This window comes from Rhinoraja longicauda, chromosome 27 (assembly GCF_053455715.1).
Source record: "Rhinoraja longicauda isolate Sanriku21f chromosome 27, sRhiLon1.1, whole genome shotgun sequence".
NCBI lineage: Eukaryota > Metazoa > Chordata > Chondrichthyes > Rajiformes > Arhynchobatidae > Rhinoraja > Rhinoraja longicauda.
Window position 1 is genome coordinate 27,384,010 of NC_135979.1, and position 19,163 is coordinate 27,403,172.

Genomic DNA, 19,163 nt, shown 5'->3' on the forward strand with positions numbered 1-19,163 from the left:
TTTGACTATATCTGATCAGGCCTGGAAGATTTATCTACCTTCATACACCTTAGGGATCCAGAGCTTCTTTCACCACATTACAGACTGTCCTCAAGACGTGTACGTTAACTGTCCCAAGTTCTCCAGTCTTCAGTCTTTCTCCATGGTAAAAACAGAGGGGCAGCATGTTGGTGCAGCGATGGAGTTGCTGCCTTACAGTGCCAGTGACCCGGGTTCGATCCCGACTATGGGAGCTGGCAGTACGGAGTTTGTTCATTCTCCTCGTGACCTGAGTAGGCTTTCTCCGAGATCTTTGCTTTCTTGCCACACTCCAAAGACGTACAGGTTTGCAGGTTATTTGGCTTGGTAGAAATGTAAATTGTCCCTAGTGTGTGTAGGATAGTGTTAATGTCCAGGGATCGGTGGTCGATGTGGACTCGGTGGGCCCAGGCGCCTGTTTCCGTGCTGTATCTCTAAACATTAGACAATAGACAATAGGTGCAGGAGGAGGCCATTCGGCCCTTCGAGCCAGCACCGCCATTCAATGTGATCATGGCTGATCATTCTCAATCAGTACCCCGTTCCTGCCTTCCCCCCATACCCCCTGACTCCGCTATCCTTAAGAGCTCTATCTAGCTCTCTCAGAGAATTGGCCTCCACTGCCTTCTGAGGCAGAGAATTCCACAGATTCACAACTCTCTGACTAAAAAAGTTTTTCCTCATCTCAGTTCTAAACTAAACTAAACTAAACTCAAAACTCTGTGAGGACCTTGTGCATCTTTTGCAGCTCAACACAGAGGTTTGGTTTCTGAGGGGCCCTATTCTTTCTCCTGTCACCCTCCATCCCTTAATGTATATACCTATAAAATCTCTTAGGATTTTCCTTAATATTATCTGCTAGAGCTTGCCCCTTTTTTGACTTACTTCTTCCTTTCTTAAGTGTGCTTCTCAGTGCCCAAATCTCCTCCAGGGATACACAATCCCAGCTGCCTGTATCTATTCCACGCTTCCTTTTTTCGTGACCAGACTCTCAATTTCTCTTAACATCCAAACTTCCTCATTCCCACCTGCCTCTTCCTTCACCCTAAACGGTACACGCAAGCTCTTCAATCTTGTCATCGCACTTGCAAACGCATCCCTCTGTCCGCCACTCTGGTCAACGTTTGCACCTTCAACTCTCGCCCCCCACATCTCCTTTAAACTTTGCCTCTTTCACATTAGAATTATACCCTCTAGTCTCTGACATTTTCACCCTGGGACAAAATTTCTGACTGCAAAATTTACCCTACTTGTGATTCTCATCACTTTATGTATTTTTGTATCGGATCTCCCCTCTGTCTCTGGCACTCTAGAGAAAACAATTCAAGTTTGTCCAACTTCTCCTTGGAGCTAATACCCCCGAATCCAGGCAAAATCATGATAAATCTCCTCTGCACCCTCTTCAATACTCCAAATGCGGCCTAACCAAAGTCCTACAGAGCCACACCATGAATTCTTGACTCAGTGCCCCCACTGATGAAGGCAAGCATAACGCATGCCTTCTTTACTGCTCTGTCTGCTTGTGTTGCCTCTTTCAGGGAGTTATGAACTTGGACTAATGGAAAGGGCAAACCGTAACTTCTCCTGAAAAGAAAAATCCTCATAGAAAAGTTCTCCCCTCTCACGTTCTCATTTTATGTAAAACACTGGCAGGGTTGCTCAGAACACCAGACGTAGGAAGAAGTTGGTCAATCCCCTCAAACCCATTCCACCATTGATCTAGATCTTGGTCGACATTAATCTTAAACCCTTCACCCCACCTTTCTCTCTTGACTAATAACACTGTCACATATTAAACTCAGTCTTGGTTTCAGAATTTTCCATGACTTTTAGATTTAATATAGATTTAGAGATACAGCGCGGAAACAGGCCCTTCGGCCCACCGAGTCCGTGCCGCCCAGCGATCCCCGCACATTAACACTATCCTACACCCACTAGGGACAATGTTTACATATTACCCAGTCAATTAACCTACATACCTGGACGTCCTTGGAGTGCGGGAGGAAACCGAAGATCTCGGAGAAAACCCACGCAGGTCACGGGGAGAACATACAAACTCCGTACAGACGGCGCCCGTAGTCAGGATCGAACCTGAGTCTCAGGCACTGCATTCGCTGTAAGGCAGCAACTCTACCGCTGCGCCACCATGCCGCCATGACGAATATACGATACGATAGAACTTTAGTCATCTCAGGAGGGAAATTGAGCTGCCAACTGGCATTAAACACACAAAATACATGAAACATGACATTAAAGTGACGAGTGGGAAGGATTGGGGATGTGCAAAGATTGGGGAGGGGGGAGGGGAGGGGAGGGGGGGAGAAGTCAGTCTCAGTCTACCCACTACAGAATGGGAAGGAGTTGTACCGTTTGAAGTAATCGTCTTGTAATGTAATCCAGATTTTTACTACACTATGTGAACAGCCACTGCTTGCCGTCAGCCTAATACCCTGTGTTGCACTTTCAAGGTAACACCACCATGTCATTGATTCGTAGAGTCATAGAGTTATATACAGCACAGAAACAGGAGCTTCAGCCATCTTGTTTATGCCGACCAAGATCATATCATATCATATCATATATATACAGCCGGAAACAGGCCTTTTCGGCCCACCAAGTCCGTGCCGCCCAGCGATCCCCGCACATTAACACTATCCTACACCCACTAGGGACAATTTTTACATTTACCCAGCCAATTAACCTACATACCTGTACGTCTTTGGAGTGTGGGAGGAAACCGAAGATCTCGGAGAAAACCCACGCAGGTCACGGGGAGAACGTACAAACTCCTTACAGTGCAGCACCCGTAGTCAGGATCGAACCTGAGTCTCCGGCGCTGCATTCGCCTGCATTTGGTTCCTATCCCTCTAAACCTTTCCTATTCATCCAAGTGTTTTTGTTGTTATTGTACCAGCCTCAACTGCCTCTTCTGGCTGTTATTGTCGCAGCCAGAACTTTTTCCCACCTGCGCCATCGTCCTTTTTCACCACCTGAATACTTCGGTTAGATCTTCCTTTTGTGTTCTGTTCCTGGGGAATACAAGCCTTGTCTCAGCAACCATTGTAGTCGTGGTGTTGTTCCCCTGAATCTGTGTCACTCCCGGATCACAGTGTGATTCCTGTGGAGTTGTGCCCACAACTGAATCCAACACTCTGTTCCTCACATGTAAGATAAATCGAGCACTCCACTATTTCACCATTCGAACCAAAAAGAGTAAAACTTTTGTTGAGTCACAGCAGCTCTGATTTTTGACGTTTCCTTTGCATTCAAACGGAGAGAGGTTTTCAGTGTAGAGTCTACCATTTGGGATAGTCATTAGGGTTGCCAACTGTCCAGTATTTGCCAGGGCAGCCCATCTTTTGGGCTAAATAGGTTTGTCCATTACTGGACCGCCCTTGTCCCGTATTAGGCCCGGGGGGGGGGCGCTGTTGGCCCGGACACTGTAGGCCTGTGGGCCGCTGTAGTCCCGGACAGTGTAGGCCCGGACAGTGTAGGCTAACGGAGTGTGTTCGGGGAGCAGGGCCGAGTGTGTTCGCCTGATGGAGGTTGCGTAGCAACCCGCCTCCCGGCCCGGGTGGCCGCCATTGGTGGAGCGGGACCGCGTGGCCGCTGGCTGGGTGAGGTCACATGGGGCGCGGGCGGTGATGTCACCTTTTGCCTCTTATTTGTGAGTGAGAAAGTTGGCAACCCTAATAGTCATACAACGTGGAAACAAGCCTTTCGGCCCACCTTGCCCATGCCGACCAGCATGCCCCATCCACGTTAGTCCCACCTGCCTGCATTTGGTCCATATCCCTCTGAACCTATCGTACCCATGTACCTTTCTAAATATTTCTTAAATGTTGCAATAGTACCTGCCCCAACCACCTCCTCCGGCTGTTCGTTCCAGATACCTACCACCCCTTGTAACCCCTCCAGAGTTTAATATAAAGTTACCCCTCAGGTTCCTACTAAATCTCTCCCCCTTCACCTTAAACCTATGTTCTCTGGTTCTTGATTCCAGACTCTGGGCAAGAGACTCTGTGCATTTACCCAATCTATTCCTCTCATGATTTTGTACAGCTCTATAAGATCACTCCTCATCCTCGTTCACTCCAAGGAATAAAATCCTAGCTTGCTCGACCTCTCCGTATAGCTCAGGCCCTCGAGTCCTGCCAACATCTTTTCCACCCTTTCCAGCTTGACAACATCCATCCTACAACATGGTGCCCAAACATGAACACAGTACTCTAAATGTTCTATACTCAGGACTCTGACTGATGAAAGCCTTCTTGATCACTCTATCCACCTGTGATACCACTTTCAAGGAACTATGTAGCTGCACTCCTAGATCCCTCTGCTCTACACCACTCCCCAGTTCTGCCATTCACTGTTGGGCCTGCCGTTGTTAGCCTGCCAAAACTAAATACAATGCTCTAAATTTTTAGATTTTTTTTTAGATTTAGAGAAACAGCGCAGAAACAGGCCCTTCGACCCACCGAGTCCACGCCACCCAGCGATCCCCACACATTAACACTATCCTACGCACATTAGGGACAATTTTTTACATTTATCCAGTCAATTAACCTACGTACCTGTACGTCTTTGGAGTGTGGGAGGAAACCGAAGATCTCGGAGAAAACCCACGCAGGTCACGGGGAGAACGTACAAACTCCGTACAAATGGCCCCCTTAGTCAGGATTGAACCTGAGTCTCCGGCGCTGCATTCGCTGTAAGGCAGCAACTCTACCGCTGCGCCACCGTGCCACCCAAATGTGGACTCATCTCACTGCAACATGATCTCCCAACTTCCACACTCAATACTCTCATGAAGGCCAATGTGCAGAAAGCCTTCTTGACCACCCTATCCACCTGTGATGCGTTGGAGATTAATACTAATGGGAACCTGGCGATTCTTTCTGAAATAGGGCAGGAAGACCTTGGTCCTTTGGGGAGCCCCAGAAGCTATCCAATACCACAGGTACAGTCCGGCCAGTGACGTCTGGAGCTTTGGGATCGTCATGTGGGAGGTGATGTCCTACGGAGAACGACCTTACTGGGATATGTCCAACCAAGACGTGAGTTTCATCCTTGATCCTGAATATTCACGCAAGTGTTCAACGCGTAGATTAGTAATACATTTTTTTAACTTTGTAGATGAAGCTTTATTGTGTAGATTTGCATGCGATCTTTAAATGTTTATCATGCCATTTAATTTTCTTTTGCCAATCTTAATCGAACTAAGTTTGTGACCCGTAGACAGATATTACCGTCACTGAATATTTAGATGCATGGAGACACAAGGAACTGCAGATGCTGGAATGTTGAGCAAAATGCAAAGTGCTGGAGTAACTCAGTGGGTCAGGCCAGCACCTGTGGAAAGAATGGGCAGGCAACGTTTTGGGTCAGGATCCCGTGAACTGCCAGTCTGAAGATGGGTCCCAGCCCGAAACGTCATCTGTCCATCCCCTCCATAGACGCTGCCTGACCCGCTGAGTTCCTCCAGCATGTTGTGTTTTCTTTGTTAAAATCTATGATTTTGTGTGGAGCCTTGTAACATTTTAGCGGCATGTAAACTGCTGGCATGTAAACTGCTGGCATGTAAACTGCTGGCATGTAAACTGCTGGCATGCATACGCCAGCTTATGAGTTTTCACTGGTCTCAAGTCTCCATCTTAAAGCCACGCCTCTGTCTTGTTGTGCTGTGCTGTCCCTGCAGGTGATCAAAGCCGTGGAGGAAGGATTCCGTCTCTCTGCGCCCATGAACTGCCCGTCGCGGCTCCACCAGCTGATGCTGGAGTGCTGGCAGAAGGACCACAACGACAGGCCCAAATTTACGCAGATCCTCAGCACCCTCAACAAGATGGGACGCAACCCAGACACCCTGAAGTCCACCCCCAACGGCTGCATCAGGTAAATGCCAACCTGAGCCGCGGCACCTCCCACCCCAGCTTCCAGCTGACCACCAGACCCAGGGGAAGACCAGTGATTGCGTACCGGACTTTATCTTGTGGGCTGCTTTATTAGCAACTAGACCAAGTTGGGCCCAAACCTCTCCTGCATTGGTGCAGCACCCTCTCCTCCCCCCTCCCCTCTCCCCCCTCTCCCCCCTCTCTCCTCTCCCCCTCTCTCCTCTTCCCCTCCCCCTCCCTCCACCCCCCTTCCCTCCACCTCTCCCCCTCCCCCCTACCCCTCCCCCCCCACTCCATCCCCCTCAACACCCTTTATCCTCCTTCCCCCCCCTCCCTCCCTCCCCTCCTCCCCCCTCCCTCCCTCCCTAGGAGATAGATTTAACCTTTAAAATGTGAATAACTAAAAATATAACACCGATTTCAATGAAACCCTTTAGCACCAAAGGGACGACGGTGAGTAAGGTGGGCCTAAAATTGTCGCTCTATCGTGTACCGTTCTGGGTGTAGTTCAGGAACAAACAAACAAACAAACGAGAGTATATAGATGATAGATCTGCTACATCCATTGAAGTCCTTATTCTGAATCCCTAATCACTAACCACCTGCTTCATGGCGGCACGGTGGCGCAGCGGTAGAGTTGCTGCCTTACAGCACCAGAGACAGCACTGGGTTCATCCTGACTCCTGCTGCTTGTCTGTACGGGGTTTGTACATTCTCCCTTTGACCTGCGTGGGTTTTCTACGGGTGCTCAGGTTTCTTCCCACACTCCAAAGACGTACAGGTTTGATTTAGATTTAGAGATACAGCGCAGAAACAGGCCCTTCAGCCCACCGGGTCCGCGCCGCCCAGCGATCCCCGCACATTAACAGTATCCTACACACACTAGGGACAATTTTTACATTTGCCCAGCCAATTAATCTACAAACCTGTACGTCTTTGGAGTGTGGGAGGAAACCGAAGATCTCGGAGAAAACCCACGCAGGTCACGGGGAGAACGTACAAACTCCGTACAGACAGCACCTGTAGTCAGGATCGAACCTGAGCCTCCGGTGCTGCATTCGCTGTAAGGCAGCAACTCTACCGCTGCGCCACCGTGCCGCCCAGGTTTGTAGGTTAATTGGCTTGGTATAATTATAAATTAGTGTGCGGGGATCGCTGGTCGGCGCGGACTCAGTGGGCCGAAGGGCCTCTTCTCGTGCTGTATCTCTAAACAAAATTAAATTAAATCTTAACAGCCACTAACCTGACACTTGTAAATGTAAGATGTGTCGGAAGGAACTGCAGATGCTGGTTCATCCCACACTGGCCTTGTTGTCCCGGGTCCTCTGGTCTCCTCTGTTTGAAAGAGGAGGAGTTTTTGGGTGCAGTTGCTAACTAGTTGTTTAAAGGTTTTGAATACTTTGTTTCACAACTGAGACCTGACTAATGCACCGTAATCTAACCTGAAATATTGTTCCATTTTATTCCAATATATATTAAAATGGGATTTCTCACAGATGGTGGTGGATCACTGCCCTGGAATAAAATGCTTATCATTCTGTAATAACCCCATCTTGAACTGTGTTAATCAAACTTTAGCAAACCATCGCTTTTAATGTATCATGAAATAATTCTTCTGAAGCAAATTTCTTCCAAATTACATTTGAGGATATTTCCCAATTGAGTGGATCACGGCAAATTTACTGTGTGACCAATATACAAATGCAAACCGCCTTTCAAAACGCTGTAGTTTTCAGTTAGAATCAATCGTGTCCAAAACAGAAATTCTACTTATTTTGTTTTTATTTCCTGACTTTACAATCATTTTTGTTGTTCAAGAACGACACTAATAATATTGTCCCAGGAGCTAACATTAAGCCAGCCATACTGGCGAGGAATGTTGCTCGCATCTGTTCTAAAAACTCCTTTTGTACATTTAGATACGTAAGGAACTGCAGATGCAAGAATCTTGCAGAGAACACAAAAGTACTGGAGTAACAGCGGGTCAGGCAGCATCTTTAGTTTAGAGATACAGCGCGGAAACAGGCCCTTTCGGCCCACCGGGTCCGTGCCGACCAGCGATCCCCACACAAACACTATCCTATACCCACTAGGGACAATTTTTTTTACATTAACCAAGCCAGTTAACCTACATACCTGTACGTCTTTGGAGTGTGGGAGAAAATCGAAGATCTCAGAGCAAACCCACGCAGGTCACAGGGAGAACGTACAAACTCCGTACAGACAGCACCCGTAGTCGGGATCAAACCCGGGTCTCCGGCGCTGCACCCGCTGTAAGGCAGCAACTCTACCGCTGCGCCACCGTGCCGCCCTATCTCTGGAGGATATGGACAGATGATGTTCCAGGTCGGGACCTTTCTTCAGACCTGAAACGTCACCTATCCATGTCCTCCGGAGATGCTCCCTTCTGAGAACTGTCCGTAACCTGAACAGTTTACAAGTTGTAAATGCTTCCGCAAACCAATGGCCCACACACAGCAGATGCCTGCAGAGATAGTTCCATCGGTATAGATCACCTGGGGAAGGAAGCATTTCAAATCTTGTTTTGCCATTCTTAGAAATAAAACTGATATTAACAAATTTATCCTGAGCGGACCTCAGGCTAATAATGATTTTCTTCTATAAAATTTAGTTTAGTTTAGTTTAGAGATGCAGTAAAAAAACAGGTCATTCGGCCCACCAAGTCCACGCCGAACAGCAATCCCCATGCAATAGTACTATCTTAACCACAAGGGACAATTCGCAATCTTTACTGAATCCAATTAACCTACAAATCTGTACGTCTTTGGAGTGTGGGAGGAAACCGGAGCACCCAGGGAAAACCCACATGGCCACAAGGAGAACGTACATACTCCATACTGACAGCACCCATAGTCAGGATCGAACCCGGGTCTCTGGCGCTGTAAGGCAGCAACTCTAACGCTGTGCCACCACAATTTTTTAATGCAGTGGAGAGTCTTAAAAAGGACACACCTGTTGGCAAGGGTGGCATGTCACCTAGATAGGATTCGCAAAATGGACATCAATGTGTTAACTAGAGTGTGTTCTTGGTGGTTTCGATGGAGCAAAAATGCAGCCAGTAACAAGGACATCATCTTCAGCCCCATAGCCACTGGCAATCTATCCCCCCAGTCTTCCACATGCTCGTCCATCAGGCATGGGCTGTACGATGGCCAGCCATTCAGAACAGATCCTAGCAACATTGCCACATGGCTGGTTTTAATAATCTTAGCTCTTGGGACAATATTATTAGGGTTATTCAAGATTAACAACAAAAATTATTGGAAAGTTAGGCTGGGGGGGAATAAAATCTTTTGAGATGAAGAGACATGAGTGAGCAGAGAGGAGGACTTTGCTGTGGATTGCAAAGGTTGGGTAAGAACAGATGTAAGAGCAGGCGTAGCGGTAGAGTTGCTGCCTTACAGCGCCAGAGACCCAGGTTCGATCCTGACCATGGGTGCAGTCTGTACAGAGTTTATACGTTCTCACTGTAACTGTGTGGGTTTTCTCCAGGTGCTCCGGTTTCCTCCCACATTCCAAAGATGTGCAGGTTTGTAGGTTTATTGGCTTCTGTAAATTGCCGCTAGTGTGTTCGATGCGAAACTGGGATAGCAGAAAGCAGAAGCAGCTGAGTTTAAAGGGAGTGTGGAAACCAAGGCCCAGGTGAATGGGTTGGGATCGAGGGAAACATATCCTGATGGGCCAGATGCACGACATCAGGATTGCCAAAGATCACCAACTATTACCCCATTGTTGGCTTGCTGTAAATGCTGAACATGCTGAATCCATGAACATTTTCATCCCAAAGCCCATTGACAGGACAGGTCTCAGGGGCTTCAATGGAACTAGAAAGATGGAACCACAAGATGATGCAGCAGAGCGGTGATCCAGGCAACAACCTCGAGGCCGTTTCATCATTTAGTATCATGAACGTTCACTTAAGATATCTTATGTTCTTTTTAAAAATCTGACCATAAACACTGTGGTGTTCTGTTGGAGATAAATTGCCTTTCCTGATTATTACACATAAAATTCTAGCAATGAGTGAATCTATTATGAGAGAAAGATGTGAAACAATAGACTGAACTGAAGTATTGAATTTGCACCATTGTGATGTTGTGATGTTGAGAACAGCGTATGTGGCAATGGGCCTCTCTGTAACGTTCAGGGATCAGTCAACAACTCTCCTGCCTTTAGCGAGACTTTATGTTGGTGGTCTCATCCCCTTTGTTCTGTTCGGCAGACCTCAAAACCTAAACATTCCTCTGATGGACCAAACGTTCCCAGCATTCCCATGCTTTGACTCGGTGGGCGAGTGGCTGGAGGCCATTGAGATGAGGCGGTACAAGGACAACTTCACCGCCGCTGGCTACTGTTACCTGGAGTCGGTCGCAAGGATGACAGTGCAGTAAGTGACCTGCGATCTGGACAACTCATCGAGTTCTGCATTTGGGCGCCGATGCCAGTGTGAGAGCGAATTCTGTGATTAGAGCCATAGATACGGTGTGGAAACAGACCCTTCAGCCCTACTTGCCCACGCAGGCCAACATGTCCCAGCTACACTAGTCCCACTTGCCTGCGCTTGGTCCATATCCCTCCAAACCTGTCCTATCCATGTGCCTGTCTAACTGTTTCTTAAACGATGGGATAGTCCCAGCCTCAATTGAATGGCAGAGTAGACTCGATGGGCCGAATGGCCTAATTCTACTCCTATAACTTGTGACCTTGTGAAGGATCGAATCTGGGTCTCGGGCACTCTGAGACAATTAAGGTGATCTCACAGAGTCGCAGAATCATAGAGTGATACAGTGTGGAAACAGGCCCTTCGGCCTAACGCGCCCACGCCGGCCAACATGTCCCAGTTACACTAGTCCCACTTGCCTGCGCTTGGTCCATATCACTCCAAACCTGTCCTATCCATGTGCCTGTCCAACTGTTTCTTAAACGATGGGATAGTCCCAGCCTCAACTACCTCCTCTGGCAGCTTGTTGCATACACCCACCATCCTTTGTGTGAAAAAGTTACCCCTCAGATTCCTATTAAATGTTTCCCCTTCACCTTGAACCTCTGTCCTCTGGTCCTCGATTCCCCTACTCTGGGCAAGAGATTCTGGGCATCTACCATCAACATTTTGTGTCTATCTACAATTCATTCACTATGTGTGTAGAATGTCCCTTGTGTTGGAGGTTTATCAGCTTCATCTTGCACCAAAGATTATTCATGTTATCCCCTTTATCCTGTATCTGTACACAGTGGATGGCTCAATTGTAATCAGGTATTGTCTTTCCGCTGACTGTTTTCCACCCCAAATCTTTTCACTGTACCTCTGTACAGGTGACAATAAACTAAAACTAACTAACTAACATTTTGATTTACACAGCACATGTGCAGACTCAATTTTCCCAAGTTTAGGTTTAGGTTTATTATTGCCACATGTACTGAGGTACAGTGAAAACCCTTGCATAGGAAGGAACTGCAGATGCTGGTCTACACCTACGATAGACACAAAATGCTGGAGTAACTCAGCAGGTCCGACAGCATCTCTGGAGAGAAGGAATAAGTGACGTTTCGGGTCGGAACTCTTCCTCGGTCTGAGGAAGGGTTCTGACGCGAAACGTCACCTATTCCTTTTCTCCAGAGATGCTGCCTGACCCGCTGAGTTACTCCACAATTTTGCGTCTCTCTACAGGGAAAAGCTTTATTCCGTATGCAATTCAAACAGATCAGATATACCATACATAGGTACAAACAGTTCAAACTCAAGAACAATAGCTGGAGCAAAGGGGAAGAAACATGGTGTAGAATACAGTTCTCAGCATTGTAGTGCATCAGTTCCTCAGACAAAGTCCAATGTCCTCAATGGGATAAAGGTGAATCAAACAGTACGCTCGTTTATGGAATGTGTCTGAAGAAGGGTCTTGGTCCAAAATGCCACCCATTCCTTCACTCCTGAGATGCTGCCTGTCCCGCTGAGTTACTCCAGCATTTTGTGTCTACCTTCGATTTAAACCAGCATCTGCAGTTTTGTTTCCTACAGTCCTCGTTTATGGAAGGTCCATTAAGAATCCTGATAACGGAGGGGAAGAAGCTGTTCCTGAGTCTGGTGGTGCGTGCTTACAAGCAAACCAGACAAACATGAGATAACATGGAACTGGTGTGAATGGATGATCAATGGTCAGCATGGACTTGATGGGTCGAACGGCCTGTTGCCATGCTGTATCTCTAAACTAAACTAAATTTAACTCAACTAAACTAAACTAAACTAACCTTCTGACTCTGAAGCAAGGTCTCGACCCAAAACATCACCTATTCCTTTTCTCCAGAGATGCTGTCTGGCCCACTGAGTTACTCCAGCTTTTTGTGTCTAACCGTCTGACTCTTCCACTCCATGGTCTGAAGCAGGAACGTTTGTGAGTTAGCCTGTCAGATGCACATATGCCAGGAACATCTTCAAGCATTGTGGAGTGAGGTTAGACAGATACATGGATAGGACAGGTTTAGAGGGATATGGGCCAAACACAAGCAGGTGGGACTAGTGTAGATGGGACATGTTGGTCCGTGTGGGCAAGTTGGGCCGAAGGGCCTGTCTCCATGCTGGAGGGTTGTCAGGCAAGATAATAATAAACAACCTTCCCATATTTGCTGTCCAAATTGAGAATGCCATAGTTTGAGGACGATTTACTCTCAGACTAGCTGGTGGAGCAGCTATCAGATGGCGCCAGAAACCCGGGTTGGATCCCGACTGCATTGTGCTGTCCGTGTGGAGTTTGTGCATTCTCCCTGTGACAGTGTGGGTTTTTTCCAGGCGCTCCGGTTTCCCCACACATCCCAAAGACGTGCGGGTTCGTAAGTTAATTGGCCTCTGTAAGAATTTCTTTACCCGTGAGATTATCATTGGACTCTTCTTTGCTTGGCGCTTCTGCTTAAGTATTATACCGGGTGCATGCATGTCTTTCCTCTTAAGTCCCTGGCTATTCCTCACATCACCACAGAAGACATGTTGTTTAGATTTTGGCAGGTCTTTGTATGAAACAGCATGCACATTACTCAAGGACTGACGAGAGGGGAGATGGCACTTATGAAACACTTGGGTACATCTTTAGTTTAGTTTATAGATACAGGCACTTCGGCCCATCGAGTCCGCACCGACCAGCGATCCCTGCACATTAACACAAGCCTGTACACACTAGGGACAATTTACACTTATACTAAGTATACAGACCCAAGCCAATTAACCTACAAACCTGTACGTTTTTGGAGTGAAAGATCTTGGAGAAAACCCGCGAGGGTCACGGGGAGAACGTACAAACTCCAAACAGACAGCACCCGTGGTCAGGATCGAACCCGGGTCTCTGGCGCTGCAAGCTCTGTAAGGCAGCAACTCTACCGCTGCGCCACCGTGCCGCATATCCACAAAATATCTACAGGTGCCACTTGCCAGTTACATTGCCCGTGTATGGACACAACAGCAAACCTTCAACTGACCTTCCAGCTCTATAATTGCTTAACCATTAAATATACTGGTCATTTGCTGCACTGATTTTAATTTGAAGTTGAGAAAATAAACCCTGAATTTCTCGTCACTTTAATATAGGATATCAGGTTCATCAATACTCAAGCATTTTCTCCTTATAAAGTCAGGCACTGAAGAATCCTAACCATGTTATGCCAACGTTATCAACAAAACGACCACTGTATCACCCTCGAAGGTATTTATTCACAAAATGCTGGAGTAACTCAGCAGGTCAGGCAGCATCTCAGGAGAGAAGGAATGGGTGACGTTTCGGGTCGAGACCCTTCTTCAGACTGATGTCAGGGGGGCGGGACAAAGGAAGGATATAGGTGGAGACAGGAAGATAGAGGGAGATCTGGGAAGGGGGAGGGGAAGAGAGGGACAGAGGAACTATCTAAAGTTGGAGAAGTCGATGTTCATACCACTGGGCTGCAAGCTGCCCAGGCGAAATATGAGGTGCTGTTCCTCCAATTTCTGGTGGGCCCCTCACCCTCAAAATGTAATCTGGGCCAAAATTAAATTTGTAACGTTATTTATAACTGGTGATATCTTCCTCGGTCCTGTGCTTTTTCACACAGTAATTTTGTGGTGTTCAGACACCCAGTGAAGTGTGAGTGGATTTTACTGTTAAGCAGCTTGCAAGTGTTCTTTGATCATTGAAACTCCATTGATTTTAGGATCGTTGTTGAGATGTGTGAATTTTCATGTGTGAGATGTATGTGAAGTATTAGTTGCAACTCAGATTAACCTTGCCTCTCCAGTCTCTTGATTTCCAGGGTTTAGTGATGTTCTTGGGATTTATTAATTATTTTGATTGATTAATTCACATTCACTTTTTTTTTTTTTTAAATCAGAGATTTGATATCAAGAGAAAGATAATTGTCTATCATTAAAATCAAGAACATGGTCCTAACATATGTAGCACAATGAACATTAAACAGTAAAGCACTGAAACAAGGTCTTCAGCCCACACTGTCTGAGGATGGACATGATCTAGTCTTCTGGGCCTGCACGTGTCCCATATTCCTCCATATCCCTGTATATCCATGGGCCTATCTCTAAGATTTTTAAATGCCACCATCATATATCTACTTCCTGACAAGTTATTACGTATGAAAGCAAGAATCATTAAATTACCGTAAAATGCAAACCTACATGTGTGATGCACAATATCTTGCTGCACAAAAGCCTTATGCATACCTTCTATGACCATCTACCACAGTGGTTTGATAGAACCCCGAACTACCGCTGTTCAATGGCTCAATGATTCCTTTATTATCACGTGTACCTTATTTTGCACATCGTTCAGTAAGATTAGTGCCACACATAAGTACAATAAATACATTATACATGGAAACAGCCCACTGAGTCTACATGCAAGAGTAGTCCAGTTTTGGCGCCATCTCACTGACCCAACTGGAACTGGCCATGAATGCGCATTGTAACCGTCGCCTCCATCTGGTCATCCCGCAAACAGTCGTCCCTCTCCTTGCTCGGGCATCTTCAACGCTCGTGCCCCAGGTTTCGATCCTGACCTTGGGTTTTCTCTGTGTGGAGTTTGTACATTCCTCCTGTGACTGCGTGGGTTTCCTCTAGGAGCTCCGATTCCCTCCCACATCCTAAAGATGGGCGACTTTGTCGGTTAATTGGGCTTCTGCAAATTGGCCTTGGTGTATAGAGAAGGTTGAGAAGGTGGGATAACGTAGAACTAGTGTGAACGGGGGATCGATGGTCGGCTGGGACTCGGTGGGTTGTTAAGGTCGGTTTCCATGCTGTATCTCTGGACTAAACTGTGAAAGTAAACTAAACATTGGGACACAGTCTTTGAAAGCAACAGAATGTAAACCAGCATCTGCAGTCCTTTTCTGCACAGAGCGGAGTAAGTGGTCACTGGTGGCACTTGCTATTGAGACCTGTCCGGCCTTGCTATCACGGTAATGCCTGGGTTATCCCATCTATCTCAATTGAAGCAATCATCCAACAAACAGCTCCCCAGCACCAATCTTTGGGGATGGGATGTGAGTCGATTCCAACCTTTCAATCATGGGTGCGAGATTTCAATAAAGAAGCAGTGGCAGGTGATTTATTGGATGAAATGCCGCCAGAAGAGGGATAATAGAGGCGTAGATAGAGTGGACGGTCAGAATGGTTTTTCAACGGATGGAAATATCAACCACTGAAGGGCACCGACCGCTTTAATGTGAGAGGGGCAAAGTTTACAGGACAGGTGCGGGACAAGTATTTTAACAGAGATTGTGGCGGGCTCCTGGAACGCACAGTGGTGGAGGCAGATACGGTAGTGGCATTTAAGAGGTTTGTGGATAAGCACATGGATATGCAGGGAATGGAGGGATATGCATTATGTGCAGGCAGATAATGATTTACCTTGACATTATGTATAAGAAAATAACTGCAGATGCTGGTACAAATCGAAGGTATTTATTTACAAAATGCTGGAGTAACTCAGCAGGTCAGGCAGCATCTCAGGAGAGAAGGAATGGGTGACGTTTCGGGTCGAGACCCTTCTCAGACTATATTCACCATAAACAATGTGGGCTGAAGGGCCTGTTCTTACGATGCGATACGACACGATACTGGAAACAAAGAGTAGGGATTAATGGGTCCCTTTCAGAATGGCAGGCAGTGACTAGTGGGGTGCCGCAAGGCTCGGTGCTGGGACCGCAGCTATTTACAATATAAATGATTCAGATGAAGGAATTAAAAGTAACATTAGCACATTTGCAGATGACACAAAGCTGGGTTGCAGTGTGAACTGTGAAGAGGATGCTATGAGGATGCAGGGTGACTTGGACAGGTTGGGTGAGTGGGCAGATGCATGCCAGATGCAGTATAATGTCAACAATTGTGAGGTGGTCCACTTTGGTGGCAAGAACAAGGAGGCAGATTATTATCTCATTGGTGTCAGATTAGGTAAAGGGGAAGTACAAAGAGTCCTGGGTGTCCTTGTACATCAGTCACTGAATGTAAGCATGCAGGTACAGCAGGCAGTGAGGAAAGCTAATGGCATGTTGGCCTTCATAACGAGAGGAGTTGAGTATAGGAGCAAAGAGGTCCTTCTGAAGTTGTACAGGCCCCTGATGAAACCACACCTGGAGTATTGTGTGCAGTTTTTGTCTTCTAATTTGAGGAAGGACATTCTTGCTATTGAGGGTGTGCAGTGTAGGTTCACTAGGTTAATTCCCGGGATGGCGGGACTGTCATATGATGAAAGAATAGAGCGACTGGACCTGTATTCACTGGAATTTAGAAGGATGAGAGGGGATCTTATAGAAACATATAAAATTATTAAGGGATTGGTCATGTTAGATGCAGGAAACATGTTCCCAATGTTGGGGGAGTCCAGAACCAGGGGCCACAGTTTAAGAATAAGGGGAAGGCCATTTAAAACTGAGATGAGGAAAAACTTTTTCACACAGAGAGTTGTGAATCTGTGGAATTCTCCGCCTCAGAAGGCAGTAGAGGCCGATTCACTGGATGCATTCAAAAGAGAGTTAGATAGAGCTCTTAGGGCTAGCAGAATCAGGGGAATGGGGAAAAGGCAGGAACCGGGTACTGATTGTGGATGATTAGCCATGATCACATTGAATGGCGGTGCTGGCGCGAAGGGCCGAATGGCCTACACCTGCACCTATTGTCTATGTATCTATGATAGAACTTTATTTATCCTAGGAGGGAAATTGATCAAAGGAGGGAAATTGTAAGAAAATAACTGCAGATGCTGGTACAAATCGAAGGTATTTATTCACAAAATGCTGGAGTAATTCAGCAGGTCAGGCAGCATCTCAGGAGAGAAGGAATGGGCGACGTTTCGGTTCGAGACCCTTCTTCAGACTGATGGGGAAATTGATCAAGGAGGGAAATTGATCAACTTCTTGTGCAGTACTGTTCCTGTGTACAATCTGATTATGCCAGTCTGATTGACACAGACACTGTGGGCTGCAGGGCCTGTTCCTGTACTGTACTATTCTTTGTGCAAGTTGTTCATGTCACTATGATCATTATACTTAGCCGGCCTTTTCATTCATTCAAACACTTGCAAGGTCCTCATTCTTGTCAACTGGAGGACTTGGACTACAAGCACTAAATCCTGAAGATGGACACAAATTGCTGGAGTAACTCAGCGGGCCAGGCAGCGTCTCTGGAGGAAAAGAATGGGTGACGTTTCGGGTTGGGACCCTTCTTCAGATTGTTCAGTCCGAAGACCCGAAATGTCACCCATCCTTTAAAGTCCAGAGATGCTGCCGGAGCCACTGAGTTACTCCAGCAAGTTGTGTCTATCTCTGGTATAAAGCAAGTTCCTCGTTGTTGCAAGCACTAAATCCTGTTTGGTTTTTCTCCCGCAGAGATGTAATGAGCCTGGGAATTACGTGCGTGGAGCATCAGAAGCAGATCCTGAGCAGAATCCAGACGCTGCGAGCACAGGTTATACAGATGCATGGTCGTGGTGTTCAGGTTTGACTGTGGCATCCAACTGCATCTTCCCTGCGAGCTGTATTGGTGACGAGGTGTCCATACAGACGGCGTGCCCGAGAGCAGTGTGTTTGCCAGATGAAGCCCGTGTGTGGGATGGGCGGCAGACAGGACCGCAGAGCATTTTTTTAAAAGACACGATTTCAGCGGGGGTATGGTATGGTATGTCTGCCCAACTGGATACGTGGCAGTCCCACAACTCGGATAAAATCGGAGACGTACAGGAGACGGGCAAACTTTATTTTCTATTAGGCTCAGTTTTTGTTTGAACATTGTGATTCACAAACACTTGCTCCCGAGAGAGATACATACAGACACTCTGTGTCAACAGACTGTGAGCTAAGGAACATACGCTTGGGCATCAGCGTTTGGTTCAAGCCTTGGGTTGGCATTCCTTGAATTATATGTTACGGGATGACCTAAGGAAATATCTCCAGCCATATAACTTGCAAGAGCTCGCCTCCTTTAAGCCCGTGGGCTGTGGATGGGATTTGACTTCTGGTCGAGTATGAACATGCTGCCCCCCATTGCGAGCTCAGAGAGCCATGTGCCCACTTGGTTCCTGCCCTGGCACCATGAGGGGTTAACCAGCCAGTTGAGCAAGCACCTGATTTGGACCACTTGTCTTTGGTTAGATACTGTGGCCGCAGCAATAAATGGTATGATCTTTAATACGGAATCATCCGTGTTTCTCAGCATCCAGAGTGTGGAAGTACACCGCACTGCTCCAGTTAACCATGACACACAGAGACTAAACCATGAACTTGGAAAGATCAAAGGAAGATGCAATGAACATAGAACATAGAACAGTGTAGCACAAGAACAGACCACAATCTCTGTGCTGAACATTACACCAACCAACTGTTATGTGCCTGCATATAGAAACATAGAAAATAGGTGCAGGAGGAGGCCATTCGGCCCTTCGAGCCAGCACCGCCATTCATTGTGATCATGGCTGATCATCCACAATCAGTACCCTGTGTCCAACTTCATAAGAATATAATCCATATTCTTCCATTCCCTGCGGGTGCCCGTCTAAAAGTCGTGTATAACGACGCTTGCAACTGTCTCCACCACCACTCCAGGCACCCATCGTCCTCTGTAACAATATTAGCCGCTGGCATCTCCTGTAAACCTCTCATCTCACTGCTATGCCCTCTAGAATTTGATATAATCATCATATCAAAAGATGAAGAGAGAGTATTTCATCGTGCACAGGGAAGTGTCACAAAACCTGGGCCTAGTCTAAC

General features: G+C 46.9%; 1 protein-coding gene across 1 annotated transcript in view; it reads left to right on the top strand.

The window, feature by feature from the left end:
- Window positions 1–18,343, top strand: part of epha10 (EPH receptor A10) — a 510,644-nt gene extending 492,301 nt beyond the window's left edge. Inside the window, exons 14-17 of the mRNA XM_078423327.1 lie at window positions 4,926–5,075; window positions 5,717–5,910; window positions 10,153–10,317; window positions 17,787–18,343. Coding sequence (XP_078279453.1) covers window positions 4,926–5,075; window positions 5,717–5,910; window positions 10,153–10,317; window positions 17,787–17,901 — 624 coding nt within the window. The 3' untranslated portion in view covers window positions 17,902–18,343. The remainder of the gene's footprint in view (window positions 1–4,925; window positions 5,076–5,716; window positions 5,911–10,152; window positions 10,318–17,786) is intronic.
- The last annotated feature ends 820 nt before the right edge of the window (window positions 18,344–19,163 follow it).